The sequence below is a fragment of the Neopelma chrysocephalum genome, unplaced genomic scaffold (genome assembly GCF_003984885.1).
Source record: "Neopelma chrysocephalum unplaced genomic scaffold, ASM398488v2 Primary Assembly neopelma1_95480, whole genome shotgun sequence".
Taxonomy (NCBI): Eukaryota; Metazoa; Chordata; class Aves; order Passeriformes; family Pipridae; genus Neopelma; species Neopelma chrysocephalum.
In genome coordinates this window covers 141,777-157,390 of record NW_020924152.1, presented here as the reverse complement: position 1 = coordinate 157,390, position 15,614 = coordinate 141,777, and the positions used below count along the sequence as shown (strand labels likewise).

Here is a 15,614-nt window from a genome sequence, read left to right as displayed (position 1 = left end):
AAGAAGTAATCCTGATACTAAGCACCTGTTTTTGTCACCTGCACACAATTCTTGACAGTTCTTCTGTTCCCATATGAGGGTCTCTTGTTTCCTGACAGGCAGCTCAGTATTAGTAAGAGAGTGGCTGAGAGAAGAGGCTCTTTACCAGAAAATGAATAGACCAGAACAACTGCAGGAAGAGAGGAAATAGCACCAGATAACAGGACGTAGAGCGACTGGGAAGAGGCCAGAGGCTATAGAGCCAGTGTAGGCACTGAGAGGATTAATACAACATCTATAACATTTATAACTCAACTGCACTTATGGTCTTTTTTTTAAACGACAGTGGAACAATACCACCACAAAACAGAAGATCCCCCCACCTGGCCATCCCTATTCTGAAATTATTTTCGTTGAAACTAGCTCCTCAGTGAAAACTGTGCTTAATCACAGTTCTTGAAACCTCTTTTTAGACAATTTGCATGAGATATGTCAAATGAAAGAGGAAAGGTTTAATAGGATTAAGCTGAGAAAGGTGTGTTCAGTGTTTCTGTGATCAACTCTTGTTAATCCACTCTGGGTCTCTTCACCAAACTCATTTGCCAATGGAGAAGTCAGCCCAAATACCAACCACTAGACATACATTTTTTTCAGAACAATTATCTGCAGACTAGAAAGATTCAAATTAATCTCTTTAAGTTACAGCCACTCAATGCTTTAAAACTGTTGCACTATTAGTAAGGACATATATAAGCATGTTTTGTTTTCTGAGTATATCGTCTTCCAAGATCTACTTCAGCTGCTTAAGGAACAAACAATCACTATTTTCAACGAAAATAGAGGTTTGCATTAGTACTCTGCCTCTGAACTCTTCGGTGTATCTAACCAGAGGCTGCTGCAGAACATGTAGGAACAAACAGTACCCAACACAATAACAAAGGTTCTCTCTCTGATCAATTGTGAAATACAAAGCATGTAACAATAAACATGCCAAGTGACTGTATTGCATTCAATAGCTTTATAAGCAGTACTCAGATAGGCTGGTAGGTAGTATCATCTCCATTTTACAAATAGGTGATTGATCTGCAAATAAATCAGAAAGATCCTCTTGAAGGAAAAGGTTACTTACCCCAGGAACAGATCCAAACTTCCCACTGAGTGTTTTGAGTGCCTAACTAGGGACTTGCTGACAGAAGAGGTACCCAGAAGAACAAACTCAACACAGCATATATGTTTCTGAATTGCAAGATCTAAGGCATGCCAAGCCATTTTACCAATAGTTTCATATGAAAACCAGTGAATCGAAAAGATAATGAAAAGTGTGCAGGGGGTCAGTACAGTATCTGCAACAAAGGCTCAAGAGGAGGGGAGAGAGGACTACAGGTACAAGTGCTGCTCTATGGAATAATGCTCCAAAGGTATCTAGAAAATCTCTTTATGGGACTGTCCAGTCATCTTAGTCCGCAATATGAACATAGCACAGTCCAACACCCCATGGAGGCTCAAGCAGAGTTTTCCCCTTCATTTGGATCAATTCAGAGTGAGGCAAAGATGTTTTGACTTGTATCAGAGTCAAGCCCCATTCTAGAGACCACAGGTCTTTACCCTTCTTCAGTTTCTTCAGGTTTGATTTAATTGACAACAGCAAAAGCTGCTGGGAGGAAAAAACCTGTAGATTGAGGGTATTTAATGATTCCATCCTTAGGCTTACAACAGGTAAGCCATCAGGATAAAAGTTCCTCCATAAGTATCTTACTACAAATATAATGGGGGAGCATCTAGAGCTGAAAGCTTGTGTGTTACAGATTATTTGTTTGTTCAGTAACCCATCAGCATGCCTGTGTGCTACCTGCTCCCCATATTTGCTGACATACCACACTTCCTGCATATGCAAACCACAAGAAAACAGAGCAATATTGGAATACTCCAAGGTGGAAACTTGGTATAAAAGCCTGCAGAAATGCCAGTGGAAGCAAAATCACATATTTCTCTGCATCTTCAACCAACATTAAATTTCAAAAATCATTCATCCTGATGAAACATGAAACAACAAATGCTTGAGAAATCAAACTCACTTTTCACTACACAAAATATATACTGCTTCTTCTGAAATCCTCCTTCTTGCTATGTTGTCAAAGTTCAAATTAAAAAATACAGTTACTGCATTGTTCTACCTATCAGAGTAGAACTGGTAGGAACTGGGAAACAAACCACAAGTTTGTCCAGACAAATAGCTGTCAAGGCTGAGAATAATGTATTTCAAAGGTCAGGAATCACTGACAGACACATCACCTACCAACTAGCCACAGGCCCTATCTGTATATAAACTGCAAAGTATTGGGCTGAACTAACTCAAACATATTATTTGCTTGTTTGGTACCAGTCTGGGCCAAGTAGTAATATACAACACATCACAGCAAGTTCACATCTTACAGCAAGCTCCCAGCTTTTCCACTTGAAAGCAGTAAATTAGGACCTACTAATTAAAACTGCTAAAAATCATGTAAGTACATTGACATCTCTAAGGTATTTGTCTTTTTTTTTTTTGTAATTTTTTATTCCATGCAGCCACAGCTTTAGTTTTGCTTTCCATCCACTGTAAATATTGTATCCATTCTGGATCTGTCTAAGTGGACAGGCAAAGTGCAAAGCCATGCAAATCTGATTAGCTTACAAGAAGGTATTAATGCAATGCTGTCACCCTCACTGATTAACTCCAGAGGCTCACCAGAGACAAATATTTAATACTAACAAACTCCACCCTATCTAGCAGCCACAGTTAACATTTCATACATTTCACATTATTTCTGAACCCTCCTCCTCCCCACCTGCTGTTTAACGACTTGAATGTCCCTAAAAATGAAGATGGGAAGAGAACATGCTTAGTACACAGAATGAAAGGCAGTTTATGCTTTAGGACATCTTCCTCGCACTTACTTACTCTTGTAGGAAATATGTTCTCATTGTTGATTTGCACCTCGATCCAGTCCATGAGAAGATTCATATATTGGGGTGCTGGCAATGCTGTGGGCTTCTTGTACTTCAAGTCATCCTGCCACCGGTACTCGTACTTAGGGCCTCCAGACATCACTGGGCAGGTCTTCTCTGTGCAGAACTCACAGATAGTTCCATAAATGAGGTTGATCCTATTGAAGAAGTCAACCACATGAACAGCCACCCAGTCATTTTGGTCTTCTCCACTGGGCAACTGCACGGCTGCTTTCAAGTCCAGGCCTGAGTTGAGAGACGCCTGCGCTCGTTTGTGAAGTTCAAACCTCTGGGTTCCAGGCTCAAACTTGCGTTTTGGACGGAAAGTCTTATCTTTATTAAAGACTTGCTTGAGTGCTGTGGACATGTCTGATAATCTTCTGCTCTGCAGCAGCTGGCAGAAAAGCACGTCTGAGATTTGAGTTGCTCCCTATCACAGGTCCTCCAGGCCCTGCTCTTTTTCTCAGAGAAGCTCGTATCAACTTTGGAGCAATCTATTAACTCTTCCTCTTGAAAGCCTCCTCAAAAGGCTTCATGTCCCTAAGGATGTAGAAACAATGCACATCAGTGGTAAGCTCAAGTCTGATCCTGACAGTTTGTTACTGTTTTACTATAATTTTCTAGTAATTATAATCTGAAAATATGTAACAAGCTAGCCTTAAAAACTGGCCAACCACTAACTTGATGATGAATTCAAAGCAAAAAAAGGTGCCTCATTTTTCAAAGTATTATGGAATTAACTTCTCTGTTCTTTTCAAATATCTACCGAAATAGAGGCTCTCAAGTTATAAAGTTGGGATTTCAACAAACCTCGTAAAATCTCCTGATTTTAAAAACAACCTTTTCATTTTGCTGTATTTTTACAGAGATCATATAGCATATAAAATGTGTGTATAAGTTTAGTAGACAAAATACTATATGACAATTCAGAAGGTTTATCTAACTGCTCCTGAAATCACCAGTGGTGCCTCAAACATTTGCCATAGCTGTAGTGCTCTTCTCTGTAGGGAAACAAAATCCCCAGACAAAACTTCTCCTTATTTTTTCTCCATTTTAAATTACTGAGCAATTTGCTTTTGCAAATGTCACAGAACCTAGTTAGAGTGAAAACTACAGTATTGCGCAGAAATAACTCCTGTTTCCCACGGAACTGCATGGAGATTGTTACTTTTCTTGACCCACCTTCAGAAATTCAGTAGTGGACTCAGTTTTCTATTGAATTGTATAGAATTATTAGAAAGCAGTTGTAAAGCTGCCACTTTTTTTCTACAGCTCTGTTCATCATCTCTACAGGGGAATACTTGGCATTGTTGTTCTTACAAAAAGAAGAGCTTAGACTTTGTGTTGTTCCATCTAACCTACTCTGGCAACAAAGAATGGTTTTAATAGTGAGACAGGCTGCATTAGAGCTTTGTTTACTCTTATACTTGAAAAAGAGTATATAATCACAAAATGTAGGCAATTAGTAGGTGATAGGGTAGATAGGTGCTGTCTCAGTTAGACTTTTGTTTTAGTACTGAAGATTTTATGAATAAAGACAGAGAACAAACATTTTATTCTGTGCATTTTTTAAATTTGCACAGAAATACCAAAATCGTAGCCATTGTTTCATTTAAGAGAAATCATATCCGTGAAAATTTTACTAGGCTGTGTGTGCCTAGCACTAAATTCTTCTGAAAACAGTTGCCCAAAGTTTTGCCGAGGGGTAAAAAGGAAGAGAAAAAAAAAAGTTTCATTTTTCTTAATCACCACAAGAAAGCAACACCTTCCTAAGCAAGAAGAAATTTGGTGCGCTACACCCTGTGCCCTCACAATAGGATGTAAATGCCATAAAAAATCCTCTCCCAAATAGTTGAAAGATTAGCTTTCAGCCAATTTGTCAGCAAGCAGCAGTTACACAAAACCAGCAGAGAAGTGCTTGTTTTAACTTTTGCTGAAGGCATGATGAAGGGATAGTCCAATTGTAACTTTATAAACAGTCATTCTCTCTGAGCCAGCAAAATACAAGCAGTTTGGGAATGAACTCAGGGAGATTACTGTCATATCTGACACACCCATTCAGTAATGCTCAAAAATAGAGATCCTGAATGATCAAATCCAGAGATCCTGAAATCTGACAAAGGTCACGGAAAGAAGACTTTAAAGAAAATTAGTCTTGGAACAGTTAAGTGTTGGCAGGAAATGAAGGTACTTTTGAACAGTCAACAGTCAACTTTGCCCTGCAGTTTGTTGTTTGTTGCTAAGACCCATAATCTCCAGCTCTCAAATACTCTGCAGCAGACAGCTGCTTACTTAAAAGCCTTTCAAAGAATAGGCAAGTACTGCTGCATAGACTGAGCTTGTGACTGACACACTTGGAGATGCTGTGGAGCCACTGTCCCAGTTTGCAGTAATAAGGAGGTTAACTCCAGAGTTTTACAGCTCAGGTAACTACTTGTTTTCCCATTTTAATATACCTGGTATTCTTATGTGGCTACTTTGACCTTTCTCACCTGCAACTATTCACCAGAACATGCAAGGAGTTTTTATTTACAACAGTAAGCTGAGCACCAAATAAGACTCATCTTCAAAAGAGACATTTTAAAGCACAGTACTCACTGCTGTTGAACCTTTTCCAGGAAAAATATAACATATCATATTTCATAAACTATTTTCTACTGAATATGCAAACATAATTAGTCATAGTAAATACATACTGTTTCTCACTTCTCTCCATACATTCAGTAAGTCTGCATAAGACCAATTAAAACAGAGAAAATGCAACCAAAACATTCAGCAAACAACTTATTATCTCAAGTCTTCTGTGTAGCAGGAGTTACACGTTGAAATTGTCTGTGGAAGCAAACACACATCCCAGTCAAACTCATCTCAAACACTCATCCAAAATTACTCTACTGTGTAGCCAGGTGAAACTGTTCTTTAACTCATCAAGGCAGAATCAGGCCAAAGAATTTCCTATACATTTACTGTCTGGAGAGTTTTCTTTTCAGCATCTTGCAATAAAAGCTGAGAGGTTTCCTCTTTCATCTTTCTGTAACTTTACACAGTACAAAAATACATTCTATCTTTGCAAAGCTTGCTTGTAGAAGTCAAAATCAGTGCTTAGCTTCTCTCAGAGAGATAGCTCCCTCAGAATGCGACTGAAGGCTCTGCAATGCCAGGGGATGGACAGACTTGCTTTCTCATGCATTTTCATGTGCAAGAATGAAAAATAGAAAAGTGTATGACCTGAATTTCACAAAAATACTGCACTGAATCAGCCCTCTGAAATATCTTTTTGCATCCTGCTTCTTTATGGTATTTGCTGTCCAATTAACCCTTCTCTTCACTCAAATGCTAACAGAAATGAATGAAGAAATAAGAATTTCTGAACAAGTTAAAAACAGCATCACCATTACTTACTTTCCTAGACTAAAGAAGCTTTCACTTTACCCACAGGAGACAGATGAACAGGCCCACCTAATTTTCAGAAAAGATTAAACACAGAGACTTTAGCTTTCTATCCTTCAGAGGCTGCCACTAATAGGAAAGCTCTAGTCAAAATCTGTGGGCTCTAAGAGCATCTTTACTGCTTAGGCAACAAAGTGGCAGGAGTTAATGGTAGGATGGCCACTCCTCTGCTTAGGACCGAATCACTAATCCATGGCAGAAACTCATTCACTATAAGACTCCTGACATCTTGCTGTACTGTTTGAATCAACAATCAATGATGAGAGGTTTGTTATTCCATCCCAAATCATATACTGCCGATTAAAACTTTGTACTGGAGGACAAAGACATGAATGAGAAATGGTCCCAGTTTCATTATCTCAATTGGTGTCTGGAGACGTATTTCAGAGTAAAGTACTTCAGAGTTGAAACACTGTGAACAATATTGTGGTATTGGTTAGACTGGATCACAACTCCTTGAAATCTGTGGCATAGTAGCAGCCACCCTCATTCCATATAAAATTAAATTTGACTATTGCTAACATATACTTTGCAGTTTGCTGTCGTATCATAGTAATATCAGCAGGACTGCTCCTGAATACTTGTGTCAAAAGTGATAGAAACTGGCTTCTGATCTTTTATTACAGATCCTAACTATACAATGGGGCATAAAGAATGACATCGTCACTCATGATATTTGGCTTAATGGTATACAGAGACAGTGTTCTGCATGCTCTTCTGAACTAGACACTTAATATATGACTGTCCTGATAGGGGCAGCTCAGAGAGGTAACTCCTTCCAATCATTCAGTTTCTTTTCTTTCTTTTCAGAGCAATGTATTTCTGAAAGTTTGTGACAGTCATCAACATCTTTTCCTGATGGACTATTCCGTACCAAAAATAATACAATTGGGTGAATTTCCTTGCTGGCAGAGCCATGAATGAGAATTGTAACCACAGATTAGGAGATGCTCAGAACGGAGAATCAGACCTCACAAGCTCCATCCATGGCATCAGCACCACAGTGATCAATACTGTCCCCAGCCTTAAGCACATACAGAAACAGCAATTCAGTCTAAATATCAGATATACATCTGAAAATAATAAATCAGTCCTGCCCATGCAGATTCCACTAAAAAAAATCACAGTAAACCACACACTGTGATTGCCATCATATCTGAGTCAAATATCTGAGTTAAAAGCATACTATATCATTTTGTCATATATTTTCTATTAGATAATGGGTAACAAGTGTGTTAAATGACACACTGTTTACAGACACATACCTTTCATCACAGCAGTCTAGCGAGCAATACACAAGCTTTAGATATCTGCTGGGAAGGTAGCTGACATAATTCCTGTTTTATTAACCCAGAAAGTGAGGAAACATGACTTCTCCAGAACCAAACATAGAGAGAACTGTCTATCCAGCAGGACACTATGAAAACTCACTCTGCATCAGCTGATGTTTACATTTTTCTTTCCAAAATCTAAGTCACCATTCCTCATTCTTTCAGGAGTGATGCTGGTTGAGAGGCAATTTCCTTCTCTCTAAAGCTACTGGGATTACTTTAACTAAGAACCACAATAACAATATAGCATCGTCATATTTTCCATGAACATGTTAGGCAACGTTAGGTAGAACGACTGCATTTTTGTGTCCCAGTGCTTTATTTGCAACAATTTAATTTCACTTCTTTAGCCAAAGTTCCCGGTTCCCTTCTATACAGACTACAAAAAGAAGCCACTCTTTCCTTTTAGGAAAACTGGTTATACAAAACAATTAGAAGTGACTTAAACAGAGGTCATTTCTATGATGAAGCTGTTTGACAGCAGCAGAATCAGTTATAACTACTCAAATCTTAGATGATAAATGCTGTTTTTTAATGCAATTGAAGCACATTTTTTAAAATGGGGAATAACTGTTTATGTTTTAACAGAGAATTGACCTCTCAACCAGTATCATTCCAGTGCCTTTTACAAGGCACTGTAAAACTTCAGCCTTACATCTGAAGTTCTGTTAAAAGTACACTATTCACCATGAAGATACTGAAAGTACCCTGGCACTTCTTCACTAGAAGTTTATATTCTTACAGCACTCAAGGCAATCTAGTCAGTAATGTGGACTTACTGTAGCATACGGTTTAAGGTGAACTGAAATAGGTATCTCTCAGAACTACAGTAAAGAAGCTGCAAAAAATACATGAGTTAGAGCACACTGAAGTTCAGCCTCTGCTCCCCTGTTATCCAGGAATTTAAGGTCTTGATTCTTACAGACTGATAGCTGATAGTCATGCAGGGGTACATATGACTACATTTTTTTTCCTGAAAACTCAGTCCAGCTTCCCCTTCTCCCCTTTCATGTTCCTACCTTCTTGTGATTTCCCCTGTGATACCTAGCCCAGGCACCTATATATCCCCTTGCAGGGAGCTATATGAGACTCAGATGTAAACTGCAATAATTAAACAAACCACCAATTTTTCATCCCAATCAACTTCTTTGATCCTATGTTTGGCCACACAGAAAAGGGGAAAAGGACAACATAAGGAAAGGTCTGTGTGGAAGGCAGAGGGTGAGACAGATGGAATAAAACCCCATGGGAGTGGTTATTTAGCCACGGCCACTTAAGTGAATCACAGTGTTTGCCATGATAATTTAAGACCTCCCAAACCTCCCAAAAGCAGATGGGAAACTCCCTTTAGCTCAAGCAACTACAGAGGCTGAAGTCTGACAGTGACAGATCACAGTGAAGCATGGAGTTCTGTTTCAATCCTGTGTTTTATTACACACTCAGGTTTTTCCAGTTCTCTTCCTGGTTCACAGGCTTTACTACTCTGAGCTGTGGCTAGCACACGTGCAAGCACCGTCACTAAACCACATTCTCTCTAAGTACACAAACAGCCTCTGCCTTCAATTATCAAGCTCCTGCGACCTGCTACATCTTTCCACCAACCACCAAAGCAAAGCCTTTTTGACTTGCATGTGCCTTGTCTCCTCAGCTGCTGTTATAGTCATAGCTCTTGTATAAATGCAGCTGACTATACTGGTGGATTGGGTGGGTCAGCTTCATGCAGCATGAGTAGCAACAGAACCACCTCACTAACCCTGCCACTGCCCAAATCTCTCAGTCTCTATGGATGTAGACCTCACCACAACAGTGGATGGCTGATATGCTTTTGCAGTATGAACACTGAAGCATTTGCTGCAACAGAGAACCGTTATCCTTCATTCCTCTAAAAACAGTACACAAAGGACAGGTGAAATTAAACTGTGGTTACTCTTCAAAAATCTCCTTGTTCTGTTCAGCTAAATTCCTAAATGTACATTCTGGCTTTTAAAAGCACTGGCATAATTGAGTAGACACTGAGAGCATTAAAATGGGATTTCTTACTCACTCTTACACTATCAAACCTACACCATCATCCACACAATTCCCATTTAGAAGCCTAAAACTAAGTTCACTCACATCTGTAGAAAAAATGCCAGTCAGTTCATATAAATGGTAGGGAACAGCCAAATATGCACACACAAAAATGTGTTCTTAGGCCTCATGTCAGGGCATCCTGTACAAGGCAATAAAACTGGCTTATCTGCTAGAAGCCAGTAGTTTATGCCCTAGAACTTCAAGTGCCGTACTCTGCATGCAGTAGCCAAACTCAGTTTTATTTTTGGTCTAAATCTTAGCTTTAGGAAACCACGTATGTGTTCTGCTTTAAGAAAAGAAGTCTAAATAATAGGTTCCATCTCAGTGACATTTCAAATAAAACCACTCATTTCTTGCCCAATGAAAGCACACAAAAAACCAGAGGTACAATGTCAGAGTCAAGTTACAAACACTATGCTGGCAGAAACAAATAATTAACACTCTATGAAGAAAACAGGACTTCCTGCAAGCACAGACATGGAAAACAAGATGCAAAAAGGTCAGCTGACACTCATTCAAACCCCTTAGCCTTAGTCTGGCCTCTCCCACCAAAGCTCAAGTTAATGTGGGCGGAGGGACAGCAGAGAGGCAGGTTGGTAACACAAAGCCTCAGCCACTGTCCTAGGAAGCTCATGATATCAGGTGTTTTCCAAAGCAAAGATCTGCAAGGAGGCTATGACAACTTCAGCTGGTGTGCTGCATCCTTTCTGGCAAACTGATAACTCTCAACATGCGCACGATGATTTTCAGATGCAAAAAGTTACCCTTAGGTCCCTGTTTCTGAGAAACAAAATTTGCCTAAAATCATGTGGGAGTGCAGCCCCTCAAATTGATTCCAAGTAACTCAAAAGCGATAATTTAATTGTGAATATCTTCCAACTATTTATACCATAAATCTAAAACCTTGTTCTGAAATAGAGCTTCAGCAGATATCCAGTCCATTAACCTTAAAACACAGCTCTGCGCATCAGAAAAGCTAAGTGAATGAAACAACAGAAGAAACCTGTTTCCCATGGTTTCGATCAAAGCACTCAATATAGTAGATGGGAAGAATGGCAGCAACTACAGTTGATCATGGACATTTTCAAACTCATACCAAAGAGATATAAAGTCAAGGTATTTGTACACATCTTTTGAAGAATGCAAAATATTTCACAGATCTGAGAGATTATGGTTTTGTAGGTCAAGGGCCTGGTGGTAGCCCGCAACTTGGCAAGTGATATGATGCTTTAGCAGCATGCAGACACGTGGCATAGCCTCTGCAAGTGATGGTGGGGTCATAAGTGTCTAGTTGTGGGAGCTGTGCTTGCAAAATTCAAAGAAATAAATCATCCATAATGTTGATTTGTATGTTCGTCTTAACTCGCAGGTCTAAACTGACTTGATGGCCGAAGAGATTTTTCTGTGGAGAACAGTTCTGATCACCACCCTGCACCTTTAGCATGTTCAACCTTACCATTTGGCCAAAAAGACCTATTACTATATACAGGGGGAAAACTGGAGAATCTGCCAAACAGAATACCTGGGGCAGGGCAATCATCCACACTCCAGAGCTCTAAATCAGCAGCCTTGCAGGACTCATTGGAGGAAAAAAACCTGTTTTCTTTGCCAACTGTGATACCTGAAATACAAAAGCAAGTAAAGGAAGTCAGAAACATGATATATCAAACAATTAAGGACACTTGAGAGTAGTAACTACCTCCTCCAAGGACTGCCAGCCTCCTCTCCAATTCACTGTACAACTGTTGCTGTAAGGAGGATTGTTCACCTGGAGAGAGTTTAGGACAGAAAAAAAAAATGTGCTGCCCTTTAATGCAGTTTTGCAGACAGTAACTAGCCAGAACCACACTGGATAGCTCTGCACAGACCATAAAGTACCAGCACTAGAGGACCAATGTGCTAGCAGTATGTTCTAGAGAAAAACTGTGGAACTGTCTTCTTCCCTTTATACACTGAAAAGTAACCAGTTTATGACTCTGCTTTTCTAGTGAACTAAACTACTTTCAAAGCCTTTTCTGCATACTGCTTAACCCGTATTGTACTTCAGAAGGCATTTAACACAGCAAACAAAACTAATCACAAACTGATCTGGAAGGAAGGTTCGGGTGTTGGTTTTTTTAAATTTGTCCCGGTGGTAAGCACTTTATAGGAAGAAATACAGTGTTTGATTAGTCTTTACAGCTTGCGGTCAGAGCAACTCTCATACAGCACTATCTCTGCTTCTAACTACGCACACAAAAGATTTACTGTGACAGATATACAGGACCAAGCTCTTATGAAAGGTATGAAAAGAGGAAAACTTCCTTCAGTGAAAGTTAAGAATCTCGCTTCTCAAACCAAGTTGCCCACAGCTGTGGCTGGTAAATACTAGAGAAAAAAAAGGAACAAAAATCATCATCCATTCAACATACAAAAGTAACCAGCAGGGAGGGTTAAGATGGGTTCTCTTCGCTACAACCACAGCAAGCAGTTTACTCCAAAGCAAAATGAATGAGCACTTCTTGTACTTGTGCAGCCACAGCTGCCAGCACACAGGGAAAGTACAGCTGACAATCTCTCGAAGGTCCATTTGAAGGACTCCGCTTTGCACTACAGGGTTCCCCACAGCCTGGCACTGCTCAGTTTAGTTTTGACCAAGTGCCAATTGCTGATTTTTATAAAAGATTGACTGTATAGCTGGCAAAGTTTGAATGTGGGAGTTGTCAGGTGGCTAAGCTTCCTCCTACAGAACTAGTTTATGCAGCATGTTTTCCACATCACATCCCCAAAAATTTCTGACCAATTAAAAAGAAAACCTAATAGCTTCTTGTTTCTACTTGTACATTTTTTGTATGTAGCACATGCTGTGACTCAACAGGAAGGTCTTCATCTATCTCAGGCCCCAAACAGAGCAACACCTTTAAAAACTTTTATTTGGTGGAATAATTAAAATGTCAGTAGGGAGGTTCTGTGATGATATTTCCTCATGAACCCTTGAAACCTTAAGGGCACTTTACACCACACCTCATCCCATGACTTCATAGAAGAATTTTAGTGGGAACTGCTAAAAGGCAGTCCCAAATCTTGGCACTTGTTAACTAAGTGTAGATGCTGGGGAACATACATTGCAGGACAGACTGTCTTATCAAAGACACGTACAAAGCAACAGGTGGTTACAATGATTACAGCAGTGGAGGGATTCACAGCACCTCCAGTATACCACTGAACACATACATATCACCTATATACCAGAAAGATTCCTATTCCCTCAAAGTAATATTGCATACGACTCACACACTCACATGACACTTAAGACATCAGAAGCAGAGGTTGGTTCAGAGTAATTATAGCAAACAAACAAACAAAAGACCCACCAAAAACCCCAAAGCAACAACAAAAAAAAACAGAATAAACCCCCAATAACCACAAAAAACCCCAGCACCTCAAGACTCACCATCAAGAAAGAAATGAAAAAAAAAAACAACACAAAATAAAACAACAAAAAAACCAAAACAAACAAAAAACAACAACAAAAAACCCCAACCAAACCAAAAAAAAACCCACCAAAACCAAAAAAAACCCCAAAACCCACAGGTGAGTAGGAAAGCCAGCACAATGGTGGAGAAGTCATTGGGGTAAACAGCCAATATAGTAGTAGTAGTACTATCTGCACTACCTGCACTTAATCTGAGTCTTCTATCATATTCTTTTAACAGGTCATCCCCAATTTGAGAATCTGAATATTTGGCACTTTACTATGCATTAATATTCTGCTGCTGAAACACTGTCTTAAAAGAAAACCCAAGAAGGCTTCAAGATACAATACTTGCAGATAATCTGGAGAACCTTATCCAAATCATAATTCATAAATTCAAGTTAATTGTATTTAACTGTAGAAAAACAACAATAAAAAATATCCTCCCAAAACATCACTTACTTCTTATTCTTAGAAGACGATGAGCACCTGAGCTTTCTATCCTACCACAGCCTTCCCCTCACTTCTGTACAGTCTTCCAAATGGGAAGCACTTGGATCAGCACCAGGCTTTTCACCCATTCATCCAGACCACGTCCTAGATGCAGTCTCACATCAAAACAGAAAAAAAAGTATATGTTATATTGTTGAATGTCTCCATGCCCAGGTTCTGTATCTCTTTCCCTCTCTTACTTCCTGCTAGAAACACACATTCTTCAACATGCAAAAAATAATGATGCTGAGATACTTTTTTTCCACTACATATTTAGCACTTCTATTACATAGCTTTATTATATTTATTCTAACATTTCATTTCATCCATTAGAATTTGATGGAATCTTTAACAATACTGAGAATGCTGATTAAATTAACACAAATTTTAGCAGTTGTAATTTATTCCTAAATTGGCATTAAGCCAAAACAGCCTTAGACCTACTGCCCATTAGGGTGCTTTCACAGTTTTGATTGCTTCATATATAAGTGATTAGGAAATTGCATTGCTACCTTGCTATTCTTTATCCCATTTCAATTACATCTTTTGCCACTCAATGCATTTAATACATTTATGGTTTTGATCCAGTCCCAAATTATTTGAGTATACCCAGCTGTACCACACACAGTATCTGCTATCAGAGAGGCAGATGCCATCAGAATTTTTGAGGCAGCAATCACCACAGAATCCAAGAGTACTTCCAAACAATACATCTGTTCTCTGAAAAGAATGCTACCCACTGAGAAGGCTGAATCCCTATCCTAACAAGGCAGGGATTGAAGTCCAAATTTGCTTTAGAAAAATAAGTGAGAACCCAAGCAAGCCAAACAACCAAGTTTCTAAGCAAGCAGTTTTTTGAGGGAGCCACTAACTTGAAGATCACTATTCTGGTTCCTGCAAGACTTGAAACTTCAACTTGAGATATTTCTTTAGGAGCCATCAGTAATATCTAAGGAGTACCAAGGTGCAAAACATTGGAGGTGTATCTGCAGATGTCATTATTACAGCCAATGGGATGTTAATTAATCGACAGTTTCTCCCATACTGCTTCATATGCTACAAACACATATCCCAGTGATGCTGTAAGATCTGACAAAGATTCCAAAATGCTTCCCTCTTTTGTTCTTTCTCTATGAGTAATTTATATCCCTCCTATTCGTGCCTTCCTTTTAAAACACCCTCTTCATTTGCCTTGAGCTTTTTTTCCTTTCTCCTCTTCTTCACTCATCCAGAAACTGCAGCAGGCTTTGGTTTAACTGTCAGCTAAACACCAATTCAGAAGGCTGACAGCAGGCACTAAAGCAAAGGCTGCTGGCTATACCCCATTTTGTCTCTATTGAGTTTCTAACCCTAGCTTCAACTATGAAAAACAATCAAGCAAACATAGTTAACAAGAGTTAAACCACCTACATTTGCTGTCCTTTATATCACCATGTTCAGACGGGTTCAGTTATTAAATTATTGCATATGTGTGGGAGTACATGCAATTAGAGGATTATTTTCCTTGTGGACTTCCTGTTTTAAGAACAGGACAACATATTACAAGTTATAAAGCCTGTAAGACCAGAACCTATCATGCAATTCTTCACCTGCTTACTCTAAAATAAAAGGACATTAGCTTCATTTAGGCCAGACTGATGTGGCACACATGGGAATTCAAGATAAAACACACTTCTTTGTGATTCATTATTTAATACACCTGCTTAAACTGGCATGAAAGGTGTGGTTTATTAAGTGATATATAAATTTAGAGAACATGGTCACTATAAAGGAACTTGATAAAATACAGGAGAAACTTCAAATTCTGAATACACCAGTTATAATTACAATAGAATAATCTATTACTG

At 39.1% G+C, this 15,614-nt stretch overlaps 1 protein-coding gene across 9 annotated transcripts in view; it reads right to left on the bottom strand.

The window, feature by feature from the left end:
* The window catches only part of MOB3B (MOB kinase activator 3B), a 91,832-nt gene that overhangs the window by 49,044 nt on the left and 27,174 nt on the right, over positions 1–15,614 (bottom strand). For 6 of the 9 annotated variants that reach the window (XR_003538239.1, XR_003538235.1, XR_003538238.1 and 3 more), the window contains exons 3-4: positions 11,344–11,442; positions 2,917–3,507 (exon numbers count right to left, since the gene is read on the bottom strand). Coding sequence is in view for 2 of the 9 variants with exons in the window: in XM_027708088.1 (XP_027563889.1) it covers positions 2,917–3,334 (418 nt within the window). In the remaining 7 variants the exon portion in view is untranslated. The remainder of the gene's footprint in view (positions 1–2,916; positions 3,508–11,343; positions 11,443–15,614) is intronic. The other 3 variants (XR_003538241.1, XM_027708089.1, XR_003538237.1) reach the window with 2 other exon arrangements.